General features: G+C 36.0%; 1 protein-coding gene across 1 annotated transcript in view; it reads right to left on the bottom strand.

Moving 5' to 3' along the window:
- Nucleotides 1-385: 385 nt before the first annotated feature.
- The window catches only part of NUS1 (NUS1 dehydrodolichyl diphosphate synthase subunit), a 34,085-nt gene continuing 11,832 nt past the window's right edge, over nt 386-22,638 (bottom strand). The window contains exons 2-5 of the mRNA XM_034962762.3: nt 17,004-17,129; nt 15,996-16,145; nt 6,494-6,593; nt 386-3,281 (exon numbers count right to left, since the gene is read on the bottom strand). Coding sequence (XP_034818653.1) covers nt 3,191-3,281; nt 6,494-6,593; nt 15,996-16,145; nt 17,004-17,129 — 467 coding nt within the window. The 3' untranslated portion in view covers nt 386-3,190. The remainder of the gene's footprint in view (nt 3,282-6,493; nt 6,594-15,995; nt 16,146-17,003; nt 17,130-22,638) is intronic.

The raw sequence follows: 22,638 nt of genomic DNA, 5'->3' as shown, positions 1-22,638 counted from the left end.
AGTCTATGCAGCATAAGACAAACCATAACTCTTACCTTTAAATTTTCTCATTTGACAAGAACTATCAAATTCCTTTTTAAAAGAGTACACATATACGTTTTTAATTTGGAAATTTCATATTCGGTAAAAATTCAAATTTTAATTACTGTGGAATTTTGACAACTCTAGCAATGGCAAAGCTGAATTTATTTCACTATTATCTATCAAAAAGCAAGTAACATTATAAGATTGCAAATGTTTAACCTGGTAAAAGTGAGAATATATTTCAATCAAGAGCATACCATCTAAAAAAAACAGTATTGCTATCTAGTCATATGCATTTCTTATTACATTTTTGCAGCCCCTAAGTGTTCAGAATAAATGTAGCATTCACATAATACTATAGTCAATGAAAAGAGTATATTCTTTTATTGGTTTTTGTTCATACATGTTAAGTTTCAACTTTCAATAATAAAATTCAATAAATTTGATTCCTTAATCATAAAAACTGGCTTTACACATTATTTACATGTTGTCAAAGTCCATACAAAACATCACAAGGATTTGATTGACTCTATGCATGGTACCATCACACAGGAGGAGGGAGCTAATCCAGTAACATACAATCAAAGATTAAATTGTAGATATGCACAGTGTATTTGGCACTGTTCATTAATATTATAACACCTTCCTCTCAAAGACAGGCATTCTTAAGCGTTAGTCACGATATACCAGAATTTGCTATTCACATTAAAACCACCTTTTAAACTTTATAACAGTAACCGATTATTATAGTTTTAAGAAACAAAACACAATGAGAACTGGGAATGGAATTCAAATCCTCCAACTTCTTGCTATGCTCCAAGCTGCCATCCATAAAACAGGTTTAATTCGGTAATTTTTCCATTGTGGGGAGTGTCAACAAGAAACAATTTAAAGACAGTATTTTCCAATACAAATAAAGACACATACTTTTGTTTAAAATTACCAGTTCTTCTTGGGAGTGCAAAGGGAGCCCTGATGATGTACAACTTGTGATGCTTTTGGCAGGAATTATAGAACAACCAATGCCATTCAAGTTGTGGAGATTGTACTAGCAGGTGAACTCATAAAGAGAAGGTTCTGGAATGACTACATCTGAAATCAGAATCCTAGTAGTTTGTAGTTTGCCTCTTCCTAGAACTTCAAGAGACTCAAATCATAGGCTACAGATGTACTTTCAAGTATATACTTATGAATGGAAGGAGAAAATAAAAGCATGAAAATGCAAATATTAAACCTTTACTGGCTTGGGCTATATTCCAGTAGGTAATTTATTTGACTAACTTAACTTTAACAACGATTAAATCCCTTCATTTTAATCAGGTCCATTAAATTTCATTCATTAAAGCTATACATACTCCAGAATGTTTATAAGACATTTATACCTATCATGTTTACAAAAGGCATAAATTCAGTCTTCAGCTGCACTACAAATGCCTCAATATAATATAATCACAGTATAAGGAATCAGAAATTCTCTGATTAGATATGCTGTAGCTTCACACAAAACTCTCAGTAATAAATTAAAACCAAAAAAAAGTCATACAACGTATAATGGATTATGCAGTGCAAAGTAATGTCACTGGACCAAAATTTAGTTTAATCATTTTTATTTCAAGTGTATTTAAAAAATCATAAATGGGGTTTCATAATCCAAAGTTGAAACATTTATTCTTCATAGCTTCAGAATTTAACAACCAATTGTAGACCGTGCTTTCCAAATCCAGTCTTCTTTGCTATTTTTCAAAACTTCTGAGATCTAGTATTAAACTGCTCCATTCTAAATGTATAGTTTTAGATAAGTATTGTACACTTGTTGATAAGGGTTTTCTGAAAACAGTCTATCAAATATAAAGAATGGTTTCTATCTAAGAATCAGCAGTGAGGGAAGAAATATTAAACACCTATCAAGAAATCAATTATTCATTTTAAAAATAACAGAACCAGTGCTGCTCTCTGTCATAAAAGAGAACATGTAAAATTTATTTTTATAGACTTTGGTAATATTTTATTCCCCCACAGAGGCCTTCAATCCTACTTAAAGATATTTTACACACAGTAACCATCAGGATTTACTGAGTAAAAATCTCAGGTATTAACCATGCCCCTAAAATGTGCTATTCCAAAGAGGAACAGGTTACTTTTGAGGAAAAAAGCTGCCTTGGTAACTTCCCTCAAATGTTTATTTTAAATAAAAATAGTTGATGGAAATATTTTTTAAAAGAACTTTGGGTATAATATGGCATACTGCCCGTCAAACAAAAAAGGAAATCAAAACTTTCTTTCCATTTATAATAAGTTTTCCACCTTTACTATCAAGATTACAACTTATTGACCTTTTATGCTTGCTTGGTTTTTTTGACTGCCTAATCCAATGTTTAAATTTTTAAAAGTCTGCATTTCAATGTAGTAGGAGTTATTTTTCAAATAATCTTCAGAACCCAGAATACAGAGCAACTCTCAGAATACCAGAGCAACATTCTCAAGTCATACTTTTGAACCCAGAATACCAGAATACCAGACTTCAGAACCCAGAATACCAGAGCAACACTCTCAAGTCATACTTTTGACTACAATTAAGAGATGAAAATGGACGGATATCTGAAGATAGGTATTCCCTCTGCTCTGAAGGTGAGCAAGATTTTAACATGTGAGCAACACAGAACTCCACTCCTCTGGAGCTCCTTTCAACTCAGAATGCTTCAGTTCAGTAAGTCAATATATTATTCTTAAAAATTAAAGTTTGGTCACTAAGAAGGACTGAACAAAAATTATTCCCCTCCCGCCAAACACAACCAGAACAGTTCTAATCAGGCCCTCTTCTCCCCACAAAAATAGGGAAGTAGCTGGGCTGAAGACTTTAAGTGTGACATTTCAGTTCCTAAAACATCACTGCTATTTGCTCAAAGTTGTAGGTCTATGTATTTCCTTCTCCAATACGTCCCCATTTATAAGTTTATTTCCATACATACAAACGTGCACATGTGTGCACGTGCACACGCACACACACACACTCACTCTCAAGTAAGACACTTTTTTGTGTTTGTTGATAAATTATGAGGATTATGAACTAGGTGTGTACAGGGTTTCATAGGTGCTTTGTAAACATCAGAGTCACTTGGGTCCTTTCCTCCACAAGCCTCAAATCAAATTATGCAACCAATGACCACTACTTTCCCAGACGCTGTTCACAGGCTGCATATTGACGAAGGGCAGAGAAAAAGTCCTCATAACTGATGTTTAGGTGGGAAGGCAAAGAGCTGAAAAGAAAACACGGGGGGAGAAAAGCAATTAGATATACACTGTAATGTAGGGGGGAACCAGAAGATAAGGACCAAAAAGAAGTTAAGAATAGAATACACTAAATTATCCTCCACCAGACAGCACCATGACAGGCACGGAAAATGTCTTAATCATAATATGTAGACTGAAAGGGTGGGGCCCTGACAGAACTGACTGGGAAATAGCAGAGAGCCTCTGAAGCACCGAGGGGTAGTGGCACTCACTGTTTATTGACGAGTGTTCATTGAAGATAGCTATTCCCTCTGCTCTGAGGGTAAATTATAAGCAGAATATGCCAAACAATTCTACTAAGATTGTTCAGCTCATTGTGGACAATGAGATGACAAGGACACACAATGTCATCATCAACTTAAAAATTAATATGCTTCTTTTTCCACAAGAAAAGCAACTAGTAATGAGAGATTCATAACTTGTTAAAGCGTAAGCTCAGATTAATGCAAAGCTAGAGATCTATGTATAAAGGATCTCATTTAAATCCATTAAAGAATTTCTCCTTGGTCAGAGTAAAGCCAATATTACGTAGTTTAGGAAAGCCATGCTTAATGTTGGGCAGAGCCACACAGCATCCAAACATGATGAAATATTGTAGCCATGTTGTGAGCAACCTAGAAATCAACACTTATCTCCACCATTTCCAATTACTCAAGGGCAATTACAGTGTGAAAATAAGCACTTTAAAGATAGACTGAATACACAATCAGAGGGTTCCCTTTTATGTATTAGAAGTAACTATTAATTTTAAGTAAGTAACATGAAAAACATCTGTAATTTATGTAGCTTTATAATGTGGGAATTCCAAATAGTATCAGGGTCAAACACCTGGTCAGAATAGAAGAGTCACAGTCAGAGTCCTACAGTCACATGCACCACAAAAAAAGTGAACAAACCTACCTTGAAAGGACTCCTGCCTGTCTTTAGCTATACTTTTCTTTATCCTTCCTCAGACTGCCAGAAATTCTGAAATAAGTCATCCACTTCTAATTCCTCATGATCTCTTAATAATCTCTGCTATCAACCTTAAGTCTTATTCACACCTCTGAAATAATATGCTCAAAGAACAAATTTAATGCATTATTCTTGCTAAAGCTTGCTTCAAATGTCCTCAAACTCTCAACTTTCCTAAGTCTTCCTCATCTTACCCCTTCCATCAACCTCATCTCCTACGACTCTTCAATAAATATAGTGCCACTACTCCTCAATGCCTCAGAAGCTCTGTTGCTATTTCTCAGTCTGTTCTGTCAGAACCCCACCCTTCCCTTCTCTGTATTATGATTAACATTTTCCCTGCCATCACAGTGCTCAGTCTCGTAGAGGGTACACAAATACAAAGCAAACCTCAGTATAATGTGATATAGCTATCATAGACATGTACATAGGTCAAAGGAAGAGCCTGTTATGTGCTTCATATCTTGTCCATTATCAGATTTAAATTCTCAACTCCACATTAACATGCCCTTTGTACAAATATAGAGAGTTTAAATAACTTTCCAAAGTCAAGTTATAGAGCTGCATAGTCAAGATTCAAACCAAAATCCTGTTCTTCCCTCCAAACCACTCCCAACTGTACACAGCATCACTGCTGCCATACTTGGAGACAACCTGAAATGACTTGAAAACCCTTGGAGAAAACCAGGTAAGAGAAACATACTCCCACCATAAAGAAACTCTGAGTCTGGAGATCTGGGTTCTAATTCACTTTGTGACAAGCTTGAACAATGTCTCTCTTCCCTATTTTCCTTATCTATAAAATGAGAAAGTGGGACCAGATGATTTAGAGTCCTTTCCAACTCTAACATGCTACACGTTCTCTTCTCTTTTTCATACTCTGTCCCTCCTGCCCACAAGCTTAAAAGACCCCTTCATACACCTGGGAGAGATACTCTATATTCTCACAGGTTCAACTACTTCCTAGGTTATGATGATCCCCAAACATACATCTTTAGCCTTGACTTCTCACTCAAGCATCAATTCTACATCTTTATCTGTTCTACACTAAGTGTATCCATCCAAATAGACTATGGCCTCAAAATCATCTGCATCTTCCCTTCAAAAATGAATATTCCCTTCACTTTCTGGTTTCCTCTCAATAATATCATAATCACTTAGTCACTTAAGCTTAAAAACTTAGGAGTCATTTCATCTCTAATTTTATCACAATTAGTAAAGTGCTATGCCTGCAATTATACGTGGTAAATACCTGTCATGAGAGAGAGAATTTGTAGTATTCTCCAAGACCCAGCATTTACATATATTTTAAGGCTACTATGTCTCTCCTTTATTCTAAATTAGGGGTCAGCAAATACAGCCCAGGAGCCTGATACTTGTTTTTGTAAACAAAGTTTTATCAGAACACGGTCACAATGCTTGTTTACATATCATCCATGGTTGTTTAGCTATAGCAGCAGAGTTGCATAGATGCAATAGAGAGGAGCAGTTGCAAGTGACTGTACGGCCTGAAAAGCCTAAAATATTTACTATCTGGCCCTTTACAAAAAAAGTTTGCCTAAACTGTTCTAAATAAGCAATTTCATTCTCTTCAATGTATTCTCCCTTAAATTATAGTTATGGCCTCTTCACTTGTCTTTTTAATCTCATCCCTTCCCAAATTCAATCCACTCTAGTGCATAAGCTGCTGAACAAATCTTCCAAAATCACCATTCCCACATAGTACACAGGCTCAACATGTTTCCTATTGCCTGCCTACCACTACACACATTCCTATGCTGGCATTTAAAGATTTCTGAGCCTTGACACCTCTGAACTATTTGATTTCATCTCATACTACTGCCTAACACTGTCTGCTCTGGTGTGGCTAGTTCCTTATTTCTTTAAAACACACCCCAGGTTTTCTTTTTCCCCCCTTCTCGCCTTTTCTCTAAATAAGAAAACTACCCATTTTATGTATCTGCGGATCAAGCCACACCCTTATCTCTCACTCCTGATATCCTAAGGTAATCAGTGGCAATACCAAACACCTGCACAACTATACACTCTCTTGTGTCTAACTCATTTATGTATGACTTTATTTTACCAGTGGTACTGTGAAATAACTGAGGTAAAGGATCCAGTATTATAATTCTTTGGAAATCCCCACCAGATCTAGTACAGTGCTGAACTCAAGAAACACTTGCTGAATCTAAACAAAGTCAGTATGCTTTTAATTACTTACACAATCTCAGTCAATCTGATGTGCCAGGGAAGAAAGCCTAATGTGCTGTCCACAGGACCGAACTTCAATACTAAATCAGGATCAGGACAACCATTTGAACCTTGGAAATAAATAAATACACATGAACTTAACATGCACTGCATGTGCACACACACACACACAGAAACACACAGATCAAGGGCAAAATGTATTAATCAAATTGGTTCTTTAAACTACCTGTTTTCTTCAGAAGTTTTATCTGTATGTCTCCATGCCCCACCCCCAACTCTGTAATACATACTTTAATATCTATGCTCATTCCAAATGTGGAAGTTTTCTCAAAAGTCTGTTTAACTGGATTGATTACCTGATAAGAAAGGGTAACCCACCTCCCACACTATACCCAATAGGTGCCCCCAAAATCACATGTATCTTTTAAGACTCAATGTAGGTGTTCTCTTGGAATCCTGGGAAAGGTACTACAGTTCTAAAGGTGTGACTGCTTGATTCTGGCCACAGAATCGAATAACTTCAGAGATGAAAAGGAAATTTAAAAAGTATCTATTCTCCTTCCTTCCCTCATGCACCTCATTTTACAGCTATGAACCCAAAAAGACCAACTCCTAGCCATACATTACAAATGTCTTCCTTGGTCCCCAGAGCCAGAGCAGCCTCAGAGAGGAAAAGGAGACCAAGCATCTGCCTCAACAAGGACAAGGTCAATTTTTATCTCTTTCATGAACTGGTTTCCATATGAGACCTGACTTGGGGAAAAAAAGGACAAGGGTGTTTCAATAGCTTAAAAATAAAATTTGAAGAGTACAGAAAAAAGATACTATAATCCAAGAGACTAAGGTTCCAATAGTTGTTAATATCCTCAATTCTGCCACTAACTTGTCTGTTATACAATCTCTCCAGGGCTAAATTCCTTCATTTGTCAAATAAGGAAACTGGATCAGGCAGTCCTGTCCAGCAGTACTATTGAAAAAATTATTTCCGTAACAAAGTCCTTCTAAAAGTCCATACTGGTAGAGTGAATGGGCCAAGCAGAGGAACACACATTCCTGTATTACCTAAGAAGTAATAAATTATCTTCCATTAAATGACAAGAAGGAACTCCAAACCAATAGTGATGTAAAGAGGGTGGCAAATCTTCTCTATAAAAAACGTGTTAAACTGGACAAAACCAACCATTCAAGAACACTAGATACTGACCAAAGGCGGACAATTATTCTTAAAGAAAACAACAAAAAAAAAGCTAGAGCTTTCAGTAAGAATGGCAAAGGTCTATGGCCTTCTTGCCTGGGACTGCTCCCAATGCCCACCCCAATCAACTGGAGAGAACTTACATTTTACCAGTATAGCTCTGACAGCAAAAATTAGATGATTTGCTACTTGCTGCCAAAAGATATGGACTCATTCTGGAACTGGAGGGTGTAGGCAAGAAGGAAAAGGAACAATGGAAATCCATGGTTTGACAGTTAAAGGTGGGAAATTCAAAAGAGAACAAATAGGAAAACCCACAGCTTTACTTGCCTGAGGTTGTAGCCCCAGTTAATACAATGGCAAGAAATTTAACAGTGAGATCCAGGAAATAAGGGCTCAGATAAACTCTCACATATCCATGGCCGACTGGGAAATAACATACATACTAGGAGGGGAAGCAGGGTAGTGGACAGGGCAGGAAGAAAGTCCAGTGAAAATCAAAAGCCAAGGAAACTTGAGAACTGGTGGCAACTTTAAATTCAGTTTCCAAAACCAGAAATCATGGAAGCCTTACAAATTTAAGGTATCTAAGCATAACCAATGTGGAAATCATTGGCTTACCACTAAGCTGTGTAGACATAAGCCAGACTAAAAAATTAAATAAAAAAATAACCTGAGCAGAGACAGCAGGAGTAATCTTTATTTATAGACAACATGATCCTGTATTTAGAAAATCCTAAGTCTCTACAAAAAGAGCTACTAGGTTAGGTGAACTTGTATCTTAGGAAGGTTGCAGGATATAAAATCAATATTAAGAAACAAGTGTATTTCTAAGTATTAACAAACAACCTGAAAATTAAGAACATAATTCCATTAACAACAGCATCAAAAAGAATACCTAGGAGTAAATTTAACAAAAGAAGTAGAAATTCTATACCCCGAAACTGCAAAATATTATTTAAGAAAATTAGAACCCGGCCGGGCGTGGTGGCTCACGCCTGTAATCCCAGCACTTTGGGAGGCCGAGGCAGGTGGATCACGAGGTCAAGAGATCGAGACCATCCTGGCTAACACAGTGAAACCTCATCTCTACTAAAAATGCAAAAAATTAGCCAGGCGCGGTGGCGGGCGCCTGTAGTCCCAGCTACTCGGGAGGCTGAGGCAGGAGAATGGCATAAACCCGGGAGGCAGAGTCTGCAGTGAGCTGAGATCACGCCACTGCACTCCAGCCTGGGCGATAGAGCGAGACTCCATCTCAAAAAAAAAAAAAAAGAAAATTAGAACCCAAATAAATGGAGAAATATACTATGTTCATGAACTGGAAGACTCAATATTGTTAAGAAGGCAACTTTCCCCAAATTGAGCTATAGATTCAATTCAATCCATATCAAAACCCCAGCAGAGTTTTTTTAAATTAAAAAGCCAATCCCAAAATTTGTAGAAAAATGCAAAGGACCCTGAATAGACACAACAACTTTGAAAAAAAAAATCTTATTCAATTTTTTTTTGTACACAGTAGCCAGCCTCACTTCCCCGCTGGCTCACTCCCCCATTATCTTTCCCAGCCTCTAGCAACCATCTTCTACTCTCTATCTCCATGAGTTCAATTGTTTTAATTTTTAGCTCCCACAGGTGAGAACATGTGATGTTTGTCTTTCTGTGACAGGCTTATTTAACATAATGGCCTCCAGTTTCATCCGTGTTGCTGCAAATGACAGGATCTTGTTCTTTTTATGGCTGAATACTACTCTGTGGTCCATATGTACATTTTCTTTATCGATTCATCTGCTGATGGACACTTCAGTTGCTTCCAAATCTTGGCTATTGTGAACAGTGCTGCAATAAACATAGGAGTTCAGATTCTTTTCTTTTTGGTATATACCTAGCAGTGGGATTACTGGATCATGTGGTAGCTCAATGTTTAGTTTTTAGAGAAACCTCCAAACTGTTCACACTGGTTGTACCAATTACATTCCCATCAACAGTGTACAAGGATTCCCTTTCTCCACATCCTCATTAGCATCTGTTATTACCTGTTTAGAAAAAAGCCATTTTACGATAATATGTTATTGTAGGTCTAATTTGCATTTCTCCAATGATCAGTGATATTGAGCATCTCTGCATATACCTATTTGCTATCTGTATGTATTCTTTTGAGAAATATCTATTCAGATCTTTTGCCCATTTAAAAAATCAGATCTTTTTCCTATAGATTTGCTTAAGCTCCTTATGTATTCTAGTTATTAATCCCTTGTCAGATGAGTAGTTTGCAAATATTTTCTCCCATTCTCTGTGTTGTCTTTTCACTTTGCTGATTGTTTCCTTTGCTGTGCAGGAGCTTTTTAACTTGATGTGATCTCATTTGTTCATTTTTGCTTTGGTTGCCTGTGCTTGTAGGGTTTGGCCCAGTTCAATGTCCTAGAGAGCTTCCCCAATGTTTTCTTGTAGTAGTTGCTTAGTTTGAGATCTTAAAGTCTTTAATGCATTTTGATTTGATTTTTGTATATGGCAAGAGATAGGGTTCTAGTTTCATTATTTTCCATATGGATATCCAGTTTTCCCTGTACCATTTATTGAAGATATTGGTTTTTCCCATTGTATGTTCTGGGCACCTTTGTCAAAAAATGAGTTCACTGGAGATGTATGCATTTGTCTCTAGATTGTCTCTAGATTAGTCTATTCTCTGCCATTAGTCTGTGTCTGTTTTTATGCCAGTACCATGCTGTTTTGGTAACTATAAGTATAGCTCTGTAGTATAAATGGAAGTCAGGTAACGTGATTCCTCCAGTCTTGTTCTTTTTGCTTAGAATAGCTTTGGCTATTCTGGGTCTTTTTGTGATTCCATATAAATTTTCGGATTGTTTTTTCTAGTTCTGTGAAGAATGTCACTGATATTTTGATAGACTGCATTGATATTTTGCATTGACTGCAGATTGCTTTGGGTAGTATGGACATTTTAACAATATTGATTCTTCTTCCAATCCATGAACAGGAAATAGGCTTACATTTTTTGGCTGTCCTCCTTAATTTCTCTCATCAATGTTTCATAGTATTCATTGTAGAGATCTTTCACTTCTTTGGTTAATTCCTAGATATTTAATTTTATTTGTACCTATTAAAATGTGATTACTTTCTTGGTTTCTTTTTCAGATTGTTCACTATTGACATATAGAAATGCTCCTGATTTTTGTACATTGGTTTTGTATCCTGCAACTTTACTGAATGTGTTTATCTGTTCTAATAGTTGTCTGGTGGAATCTTTAGGTCTTTCCAAATTTGAGATCAGATCATCTGCAAAGAAGGACTTCTTCCTTTCCAATCTGGATGCCTTTTCCTTCTTTTTCTGGTCTAAACTGCTCTAGCTAGGACCGCCAGTGCTATGCTAAATAACAGTGGTGAAAGTGGCATCCTTGTGTTCCAGTTATTGGAGGAAAGGCTTTCAGTTTTTCCCCATTCAGAAAGATAGTAGCTATCGGTCCATCATATATGGCTTTTATTATGTTGTAGTATGTTCCTTCTATACCCAGATTTTTTAGGGTTTTTATCATGCAAGTGTTTAATTTTATCAAATGCTTCTTCAGTATCAATTGAAATGATCATGATTTTTATCTTTCATACTGTCAATATATCATATTCATTGATTTGTGTATGTTCAACCATCCTTGCATCCCTGGGATAAATCCCACTTGGTCATGATCTTTTTAATATATTGTTGAATTTGGTTTGCCATTATTTTGTGGAGGATTTCTTCATGAGCATTTATCAGTGAAACTGGCTTGTAATTTTCTTTTTTTGATGTGTCTTTGTGTGGTTTGGGTAACATGGTAATACTAGCTTCACAAAATGAATCTGTAAGCATTCCCTCCTTTCTATTGTGCAGAATAGTTTGAGTAGAATTGGTATTAGTTCTTCTTTAAATGTTTGGTAGAATCCAGCAATGAAGCCATCAAGTCGTGAGCTTTCCACTGCTCTAAGACTTTTCATTACTTCAGCTTCAACCTCATCACTTATTATTGGTCTCTTCAGGATTTGGATTTCTTCATGGTTCAATCTTGGTGGGTTGTAGGTCTAGGAATTTATCTATTTCTTCTAGATTTTCCAATTTATTGGCATATAGTTACTCATTGCAGCCACTAATGATCCTTTGAATTTCTGTATCATCAGTTGCAGTATCTCCTTTCCATCTCTGATTTATTTATTTGGGTCTTCTGGTTTTTTTCCTTGGTCTAACTAAAGATTTCTCAATTTTATCTTTTCTAAAACACCACCAAATTTTTTATCTTTTGTATAGACTTTTTCATTTCAAATTCATTCATTTCTGCTCTGATCTTTAAACTTCCCTGTTAGTACTGCTTTGCTGCATCCCATAGGTTTTGGTATGTTGTATTTTTATTACCACTTGTTTCAGTAAATTTTTCAATTTCCTTCTTAATTTTTTCATTGACGCACTGGTAATCCAGGAGCATACTGATTAGTTTCCAGGTGTTTGTATAGTTTCCAAAATTCCTCTTATTGATTTCTAGTTTTATTCCATTGTGGTCAGAGAAGATGCTTGATATTATTTCAATGTTTGTGAATGTTTTAGACTTGTTTTGTGGCCCAACATATGGTCTCTTCTTGTGAATGTTTCATGTGCTGACAAGGAGAATGTATATTCTGCAGCCATTTGATAAAATGTTCTGTAAATATCTATTAGATCCATTTGGTCTACAGTGCAGATTAAGTTCAATGTTTCTTGTTGATTTTCTGTCTCTATCTGTCTAGTGTTGAAAGTGGGGTGTTGAAGTCTCTAGCTATTATTGTATTGGGGTCTCTCTCTCTTTCTTTAGCTCTATTAATATTGGCTTTATATATCTGGGTTCTCCAATGTTGGGTGCATATGTATTTACAACTGTTATATCCTCTTGCTAAAATGACCCCTTTATCACTAGATAGTGAACTTCTTGGTCTCTTCTTAGAGTTTTTGTCTTGAAATATCTTTTGTCTGATATAAGTATAGTAACTCCTGCTCTTTTTGGGTTTCCGTTGGCATAAAATATCTTTTTCCATCCCTTTATTTTCAGTCTGTGTGTCTTTATAGGTGAAATGTGTTTCTGGTAGGCAACAGATCATTGGGTCTTGTTTTTTATCCATCCGCCCACTGTATGTCTTTTGAAGAGTTTAGTCTACTTACATTCAATGTTATTATTGATAAGGACTTACTCCTGCCATTTTGTTATTTGTTTTCTGGTTGTTTTGTGGTCTTCTCTTCCTTCTTTACTTCCTTCCTGTCCTCCTTTTAGAAAAGGTGATTTTCTCTGGTGGTATGACTTAATTTCTTGCTTTTTATTTTTTTGTGTATCTCTTGTAAGTTTTTTGATTGGAGGTTACCATGAGGCTTGCAAATACTATCTGTTATAACCCATTATTTTAAGCTGATTACCACACTGCTTGTATAAACAAATAAACAAAATGAAAACTAATAAAAACTGTACACTTTACATTCATCTCCCCATTTTAAAACTTTCTGTTGTTTTTATTTGTATCTTATTGTACTGTCTATGTTTTGAAAAGTTGTTTTAGTTATTATTATTGACTGGGTCATCTTTTAGTCTTTTTACTTGACAGTTTTATACACCACAGTTACAGTTCTGTAACATTCTGTGTACTTACTATTACCAGTGAGAGTTGTACCTTCAGATGATTTATTGCTCATTAACATCTTTTCCTTTTTGATTAAACAATTCCCCTTAGCATTTCTTGCAGGGAAAGTGTGGTGCTGATAAAATCTCTTAGCTTTCGTTTGTCTGGGAAAGTCTATTTCTTCTTCATGTTTGAAGGATATTTTCACTGGGCATACTATTATTCTAGGGTAAAAGTTTCTTTCTTTCAGCACTTTTTAAAATATGTTATGCCACTCTCTCCCAGCCTGTAAGGTTTCTACTGAAAAGTCTGCTGCCAGATATGTTGAACCTCTATTGTATGTTGTTTCTTTTCTCTTGTTGCTTTTAGGATCCTTTTTTTTTTTTTAATCCTTGACCTTTCATAGTTTGATTATTAAATGCCTTGAAGTAGTCATCTTTCGGTTAAATCTGCTTGGTGTTCTATAATCTTCCTGTAGTTGAATGCTGATATTTTTCTCTAGGTTTGGGAAGTTCTCTAGGTTTAAATAAACTTTGTAACCCATCTCGTTCTCTCTCTGTATCTCCTCTTTAAGGCCAATAACTCAGATTTGCCCTCAAGAGGCTTTTTCCTAAATTTTGTAGGTGTGTTTCATTCTTTTGTCTCCTCTCTGTATTTGTAAATAGCTTATCTTCAAGCTTATAACTTTCTTCTGCTTGATCAATTCTGCTATTAAGAGACTCTGATGCATTTTCAGTATGTCAACTGCATTTTCAACTCCAGAATTTCTGCTTGATTCTTTTTCATTATTTCACTCTCTTTGTTAAATTTATCTGATAGAATTCTGACTTTCTGAATTCTTGAAAACACACAAACATCCACACAAAAACTTGTACACAAACAGTCATACAGCATTATTCAAAAACTGGAAACAAACCAAATGTGCATTAACCGATAAATGCATAAGCAAAATGTGGTATATCTAGAAAATACTACTCACCAATAAAAAACAATGAATAACTAATGCATTTTACATAGACGAACCTCAAAAATATTATGGTAAGTAAACAAAGCAAGACATAAAAGACTATATATTGTATGACTCCTTTTATATAAAATTTATAGAAAAAGCAAAAGTATAGTCAGAAACCAGACCAGTGGTTGCTGGTTTAGGTGGCAGGAGTGGGGACTAAATGCAGTCACAAAGGAACTTTGGAGGTGATGGTATTCAGAATGCTTGCTTCTGTCAAATTAATAAGTTAAGAATTGTGTACATTTTCATTTATCCTAAGCCTACAATGCCTGAAGGCAACAACTGGGCTTAATAAACATTAGTGCTTTCCCATGGACTACCTGAAGGTCATCTTTGGATCTCCATCAACTTTTAGAATGTCCTTATGAAATTACTCTCTTATTAGGGCCTCATAGGGTGCAGGAAACAGTCAACATCCCAGTAACATCTGAGCAGAGAGGCCCCATAATGGTCTACTACTCACTGAGCCTGAATATAATTAGGCAATGACAGGGTAGGGTAAGAAGCGAGTAGTCAACAAAAGTAGGAAGTTAGCGAAACCAAGAAGTGGGAGATGGACTTTGCTCTGTGATGGACACATGTCAAAGTGGAAGAAACAAAGAATGGAGAGTTAAGTAAATAAGTTAAGATAGAAAATGCATTTCTTTTTCTTTTCTTTTTTTTTTTTTTTTTTTTGAGACAGGGTCTCACTCCGTCACCCAGGCTAGAGCGTACTGATGCGATCTTGGCTCACTGCAACCTCTGCCTCTCGAACTCAAACTATACTCCTGCTTCAGCCTTCTGAGTAGCTGGGACCACAGGCGTGAGCCACCATGCCTGGCTAATTTTTTATTTTTTGTAGAGATGGGGTTTTGCTATGTTGCGCAGGTTGGACTCAAACTCCTGCGCTCAAGCGATCCACCTGCCTCAGCCTCCCAAAGTGCTGGGATTACAAGTGTGAGCCACCCCATCCAGCCTGAAAATGCACGATTAATAAGTAAATGGATATTCTAAGTAATAAAAAATGAATGAATGTCTAAATCTGTATGCCTATAGAAGCTATTAATGAACATGAATTTACTAGAGATTGTCTTTCTTCAAAAGGATCAAGGCTAATGCTAGTAAGCAAGAAGGACGATGACATTAAGGCAAAAAGGTCCTAGAGGGAATTCTCTAGACAGAATATGCAAACCAAAGGCTTAAACAGCTGAAGAAAAAAAGTTATATTTGGTATAACATGACAAATACAGTTGTATATTTGGTATAGCATAATAGAAAGAATAATTAAAAAGGAATCATGGTAACAGTAAGATTATATTCCTGGGATCACCTCATAAAAAGATTAAGTTCAAAGTTAAGGGAAAGTTCAAACCAAAAAGAAAGGGGAAGAGGGAGAGGAAGGCTAACAAGCAGAAGTCCTATTTTCAAGAATATTCATCACTACAAAAAAGATCCTCAAAGGTCGTCTCCTTTACCATTAAATCCTCATGCGAGTGAGTGGCTACAAATTTCATTGTCTCGAAACCATTTTTACATAGGTCTTTAAATTTCAGAAATTTAACAGGTATTAACAACAAAAGAATCAGGCTTTATGGTGTGAAAGAAACAAAAATATTTTCTTTCATACTGTATCCTCGTGTGACAAAACTAAACACACACACGTACATATACATATATATGTATATATATATTAAAAAAACTTACTAAGTAAACTGCCTAACGTATCTACATCCAAATCTGTGGGTCTCTTTTGCTTCTGGGCTACTAACTGGCAAAAGTCCTGAGCAGCTCTTACAATATCTGCTTTTCCATCTTCCGGAGACAGCACCTTCACTGCCAAATGGCAATTTGAAACTGGAAGAAAAAACAAACAATGTATTTTAAAAACACTCTCTTCCAGGTATATTTCAAAAGCAGTTTTAAGAAATACAAGGTTAAACCAAAATAAACATACAGTTCTTACAGTAAACAAGAATTTTTTAAGCCCTTCAATTTCAATATCAAAACATACTTAGCTATTCTCCTCTGAAAGGATCCACATATCCCAAATCACATCCATGTATATATTTATACACTGCCTTCTTTTCAAAGTGTTCAGAATGACTATACATTGTGACTACATCCTCTAGAAAACAGAAACTTTATAGGCTAACAAATTTTCACGCATCTAAAATTTCCTGTATAATTGCGATATCGTTAGCAGTAACACAGAATAAAAAAAAAATAAAGACTAAGAAAAAACTGTTAGAGTGGAATATGCATTGCCTATAGCATACATACCTTTATCAATTCTACTTTTATAGGAGCTATCTTACAATTGATGGGATTCTCAGATAACATTGCAAAATTCTTATCTATAGACATGCAAATTCTTTCTTGTCCAGCAAAGATTCAATTTCTTTCCTCACCCCATAGAACAACCAGTTGTACCTCTATTTATATATTCATTTCAATATCCCTACAAATGTGTCCATTCTATGGATTCTCTGTGGAACCAGTTAAAAAATTTGCCTGGTTAAATAAAATCCTTATCATGTGTTCACTTTTTACCAAGATTACGACAAGAAAGTCTAAATCTGATGATTAAAGATGTTGACAATAAAGACTAACAGAGCAACGTGAATGAATAAATAACAGAGTAACAGAAATTGCCATGAAACACAAAACACACATCTTCATATGTTACATGTTCAATTATACACTCATGCTTACCTTGATCATCTTTGTCATTACTATTTGCAAATTCTGGTGAGTATTTTGAACAATCTAGGCCCAGAAGTTCTTGCTGTTGTTTTAAAATTTCATCCATCAATCTGGAATTATTTCTTTTGAAAATACCTTTAAAAAAGAAAAAGGCAAATAAAACACAACTAGGTTAATTTTTCCTCTTCAAGTGAATGCTTGCTATGAAAACAACACTAGATCCAGAACTAAACAAATGTCAAACAAAGCTGTAATGACTAGTCCTAAACTAGAATCTAAAAGGAAAACATGACAACAAAACTTTGTTAATACAAGAGTCTGGCTTCCAGCAAAAAAAAGAACAGAGGTAACTACTTAAGTAGTGGCATGTGAATATGACAGAAATTTAGACTTAGGAATTTTAAGAGATCACTTACTTAAAATCTTTATGGATTCAGAAACTGAGGCCTAAACTCTTTAAGGTTCTTCTCCAAGAAATTATAAATTGCAGCAGTGGTCTAGAGCCTGTTATGTTCCTCACTCACAGTCTAATGTACCTTTTCTGCAGATTTACTATTTGTATTAAATACTCTTGCCTCAATTTGATTAGTTTTTTAAATCATAAGAGGAAGTAATAAGGATTACGTAAAAAGAGAACAGAAAAACAATTTAGTAAATTAAAACAAAGCACAGAAATAAAATACATAAAACAATGTATGGTCCTCTATGCAGGGAAAAGTTAACACTGTTAACTACTGTCATGTTATTGAGAAAGATGAGAAAGACAAAGGAACTATGTGACATACATTTAATGTAAAACTAGTAAGAGCTCTAACTAAAAAAAAGGAACAAGTCTTTGACAATTTGCAGAGGCAGCTTTCTAGTAGCCATTGCCTTTTTAATCTTTATCAAATGTTCCTACTCTGCACTCTCAGTCAGGCATGACTTTAAAGTAGTTTAACAAAATAACTGGGAGAGAGAACACAGGCTAATATATACACATATATATAATAAATATATACATATAAAGCTGCTTAAATCTTTTCCATCAAACTAGTTCTCTTCGTAGAATTTCCAACTTTCTTGTCCAGCAAAGATTCAATTTCTTTCCTCACCCCATAGAACAACCAGTTGTACCTCTATTTATATATTCATTTCAATATCCCTACAAATGTGTCCATTCTATGGATTCTCTGTGGAACTAGTTAAAAAATTTGCCTGGTTAAATAAAATCCTTACCATGTATTCACTTTTTACCAAGATTAAGACGGGAAAGTCTAAATCTGATGATTAAAGATGTTGACAATAAAGAGTAACAGAGCAACGTGAATGAATAAATGACAGAGTAACAGAAATTGCCATGAAACACAAAACACACATCTTCATATGTTACATGTTCAATTATACACTCATGCTTACCTTGATCATCTTTGTCATTACTATTTGCAAATTCTGGTGAGTATTCTGAACAATCAATTAAAATTATATCAATCAATATATAAATATATAAATATTAAATATATAATATAAATATATTAAATCAATATATAATTAAACAATCAAAATTATATCAATTTTGAATATATATTTTGAACTATATATATATATCTATGGCACAGAACCTGCTGAATATACTGTATACAAATGCCAAGCCAGAAGTGTATGTGTAACAGTAGTTACAAAAGTCTCCTTTGATGAGGAAGGCTTTATAAAATAAGATTTGAGCTGAGATGAACTCAGAAGGTTAAACAGAAAAAACTAGAGAAGATATCAGGTGGGAAAAAATGCTTAAGAAAAAGCATGAGTTTGGAATGTTAAAAAAACAGACCAATGCTGCTGATGCAAAGGATATGAAAAAACTGGTAAGAGGATAGTCCTAGTTTTTATCTCATTCTGCCTATCAAATGGATAAGCAACAATTTCTGAGCAATATGGAAATACATAAAAATGTGCATCTTTAGAAGAATTAATCTGGCAACAGCATATAGAAGGGCAAGCAGCAGACTACTGTATTAGTCCATACATAATTTGTCGAGGCGATGAGGGGAAAAAGGATTTACCACAAAGGAAGAATTGAGAGAATATGGTACATGACTGACTTAGAAGTGAATGTAGAAAATCCCATGGCTTTTATCCTAGGTAACAGAAAATGATAATCTTTTTTTTTTTTTTTTTTTTTTTTGAGACAGAATCTCACTCTGTCACTCAGACTGGAGTGCAGAGGCGTGATCTCGGCTCACTGCAACCTCCGCCTCCTGGGTTCATGCGATTCTCCTGAGTAGCTGGGACTACAGGCATGCGCCACCATGCCCGGCTAATTTTTTGTATTTTTTTAGGAGAGATGGGGTTTCACCGTGTTAGCCAGGATGGTCTTGACCTCCGGACCTCGTGATCCGCCTGCCTCGGCCTCCCAAAGTGCTGGGATTACAGGCGTGAGCCACCACACCCAGCCGATAACATTTTTAAAAGTTGAAAATTCCACAAAGAGAACTTGTTTGAAGGAAAGGATGAGTTCGGTTTTAGACAGCCGATGATAGAAAATTTAGGTAAGGATTACTATATAAGTGATTAAGAGAGATGACACAGAAGGAGTTCAAAAGAGGTCACATAAGCACCAATGTGAGTAGGGATCTTATCTGTTTTGCTCACCAGGGCCAACCACAGTGCCTGGCACAGAGCAAACAATAAATAAATGTCTGCTGAAAGAATATGGGAGCTCAGAAACTGAGACATATATATACACTTGGGAGTCAGCCTCCTTAACGTGGGACAGCCATATACACAAGAATAACGATTAGTAAGATTTCAAATATAAGTAGGTATATATAGAGAAAAGTAGAAGGCTAAGATGGCACTACGTATGAATGCCCACAATTATTTTGAAAGCCCATAATCATAAGACTCTAAGCGTGGAAATATAAAAGTGAACATTTTGAAACAGCCATATCTAGAACAAGATTAAGCAAAAAATATATCACTAAATATTAGCAAAATTTTTAAAGGAAGGTGATTAATATCAGGAGCTATTTGAATGGCAATCTTTAGAACAGTAATACCTGTGGAGTAATGCAGAAGTGTAGGATATAATCATATCCCCAAATCAATCATAAAATTCACATGTATATAAAAAGCATATATTCCAAAACAGCATATAAAATATATGATGCTGGCTTATAAATTTTACAAGATTTCCAACTATCTATACAAGTTAGATGACACTTTGGTCTGTATTATATGTATAAATTGTGGAAGTCATATGAACTTCAAAAATTTCTTAATTTAACAATGGGCTGGGTGCCAGTGGCTCTCACCTGTAATCCCAGTACTTTGGGAGGCCAAGGCAGGAGGAACACTTGAGGCCAGGAATTAGAGGCTAGCCTGGGCAACATAGCAAGACCTTGTCTCTACAAAAAAAAGTTTTTTAATTAGCTGGACGTGGTGGCACATGCTCTTAGTCCCAGCTATTCAGGAGGCCGAGGTGGGAGGATCGCTTGAGCCCAGGAGTTCAAGGCTGCAGTGAGCTATGATCATGCCACTACACTCCACTTGAGCAACAGAGAAAGACTCTTTCTTTAAAACAGACAAACAAACAAACAAACAAACAAAAAACAAACAAATGTAAAATCTCCATAACACTCCAGCCAGAACATAGAAGTTTATTAAAAATTAAATGGTAAATGACTCCCTTTCCCATAAAAACTAAGATTTATTCATTTTAATAGTGTCGGGTAATACTAGGAAAGCCTGCTTTGTCTATTCACATCACACCAATCCCCTCCTTTGATACTCTTTTTAAAAACCTAGCCTTCAGTTCTCACCAGTTTGTTCAAATTTACCTTAGCCTCCAGATTAAAATGGTAAATCTTTTCAGGAACTCTTGCCCTCTTCAAAGCAATGGATGACAACCTTATCACCAGAATATTCACTACCTCTCCTCAATCTTAATTCTTCCCTCCTCAGCTTCTCTGAAGCATTACCATTAATGACCACCATGCTTCCTTCTCAAAATTCTATCTTTATCCCAACTTGTCTCAATGTTCTCCTCCTGATTCAACACGTAACCTGGCTCCTTGAATGGCCCATTCTCACTTTCCACTGAATCCTCTTCTTCTTTTCACCCTAAATAAAGATTATTCCTCAGGGTTCCCGTCTCAGCCCTCTCTTTCTGTCCATGTGCTCCTTCTTTTCTGATTCTAGTCACTCACCAGACTTGAAAACAAAGAAAGCCCAGACAAAAATAAGTGAGGTAAAATTTGGGGTGCAAAAATTTAAGGGGGTGCCAAAAAAACTCAGTAATTAAGATAATGAATAACAATGCAGTATCTTTAAAAATTAAAATGCCAAACTATCCATGATGAACAAAACATTAAAATTTTAAGTAGAAACAGGATCATTTGGTTCCTAACATTTCTAGTTCATTCAAACATCTAATTCTACCTTGAAGTTCTGTAGGCATCCGAGAGTGAACAAAGCCAAACCTTGGCGGCTTATCTAATAAAGCTAGCTCTCAGAACACTTATATGACATCAAGGGTAGAAAATAAATTAAAAGGAGCAGGACTTTAAGTGTATAACTTACATGCACTTAAGAACAAGACTGGAAGAGGACAAGCAAAATGAGAACAGTAAATGTATAGGGGTAGTAGGACAGCAGGTGATTTAAAATTGTAATTGCTATAAAGTGGTTTATAATTAAAAAAAAAAAAGTCCCCCTTCTTGACGCTCTATTTCTAAAAAAGCCATCAGTATCTGCCCAGTCACCCAGGCATCCTCTCTACTCTCCCATTATCAACCCCCAAAGCCCTACTAATTATGCTAAGCCCATATACTCTTTTACAGCAATGTTTCCTACATCCATATTCCTTTCTGTCCATTGCCCACACTGCTCCAAGCCATTGTGCTGTTCTTCATTATATATACACACACATATTTTTAAGAAACAGGGTCTCACCCTGTCATCCAGGCTGAGTGCAGTGGGGTTATCATAGCTGACTGCAGCCTCCAGCCTCTAGGCTCAAGTGATTCCCCTGCCTCAGCCTCCTGAGTAGCTGGGACTACAGGTGCACATCACTGTGCCCAGCTAATTTTTTTATTTTTTATTTTTGTAGAGACAGGGTTTTGCTTTGTTGACCAGGCTGGTCTCTAACTCGTGGCCCTCAAGTGATCCTTCCTCCTCGGGCCTCAAAAAGTACTGGGGTTACAGGCATGAGCAACCGGCCCAGCCTACTTCCTTATAATATTATAAGCAACTTCTGTGGGTGTTCCTGCCCCCTTCTATTAAGTACTGCTAGCTTCACCACCAGATTATTCAATCCTGGCACATTCCAACTTCAGTATCTTAAATGGTTCCTAAAGTGCCTAGTGTATTAAGAACGAACTGCTCAGCCCAACATAAACATTCCAGCCTATATTTCCATGCTTGTTGAACAGAAATCAAATGAAGTTTTCCATTTCCCAGTAATACTTTATCCCCACAAATCAGAATTGCCTATGTTCCTCAAAAACACATGGAGTGACTCCAACCTCCATCCTTTATGCCACTTCCCCAAGCCCATGCCTGTTAAATTCTCCTAATTCTTCACAGGCCAGCTGAAATGTCATTTACCTTCAAGAGGCCTTTCCCAATTCCCCAGCCAGATGTGCCCCATTCCTCCTCTGACTTACCC

The sequence above is a fragment of the Pan paniscus genome, chromosome 5 (genome assembly GCF_029289425.2).
Source record: "Pan paniscus chromosome 5, NHGRI_mPanPan1-v2.0_pri, whole genome shotgun sequence".
NCBI classification, from domain to species: Eukaryota; Metazoa; Chordata; class Mammalia; order Primates; family Hominidae; genus Pan; species Pan paniscus.
This window is presented reverse-complemented; position numbering and strand designations above follow the sequence as displayed.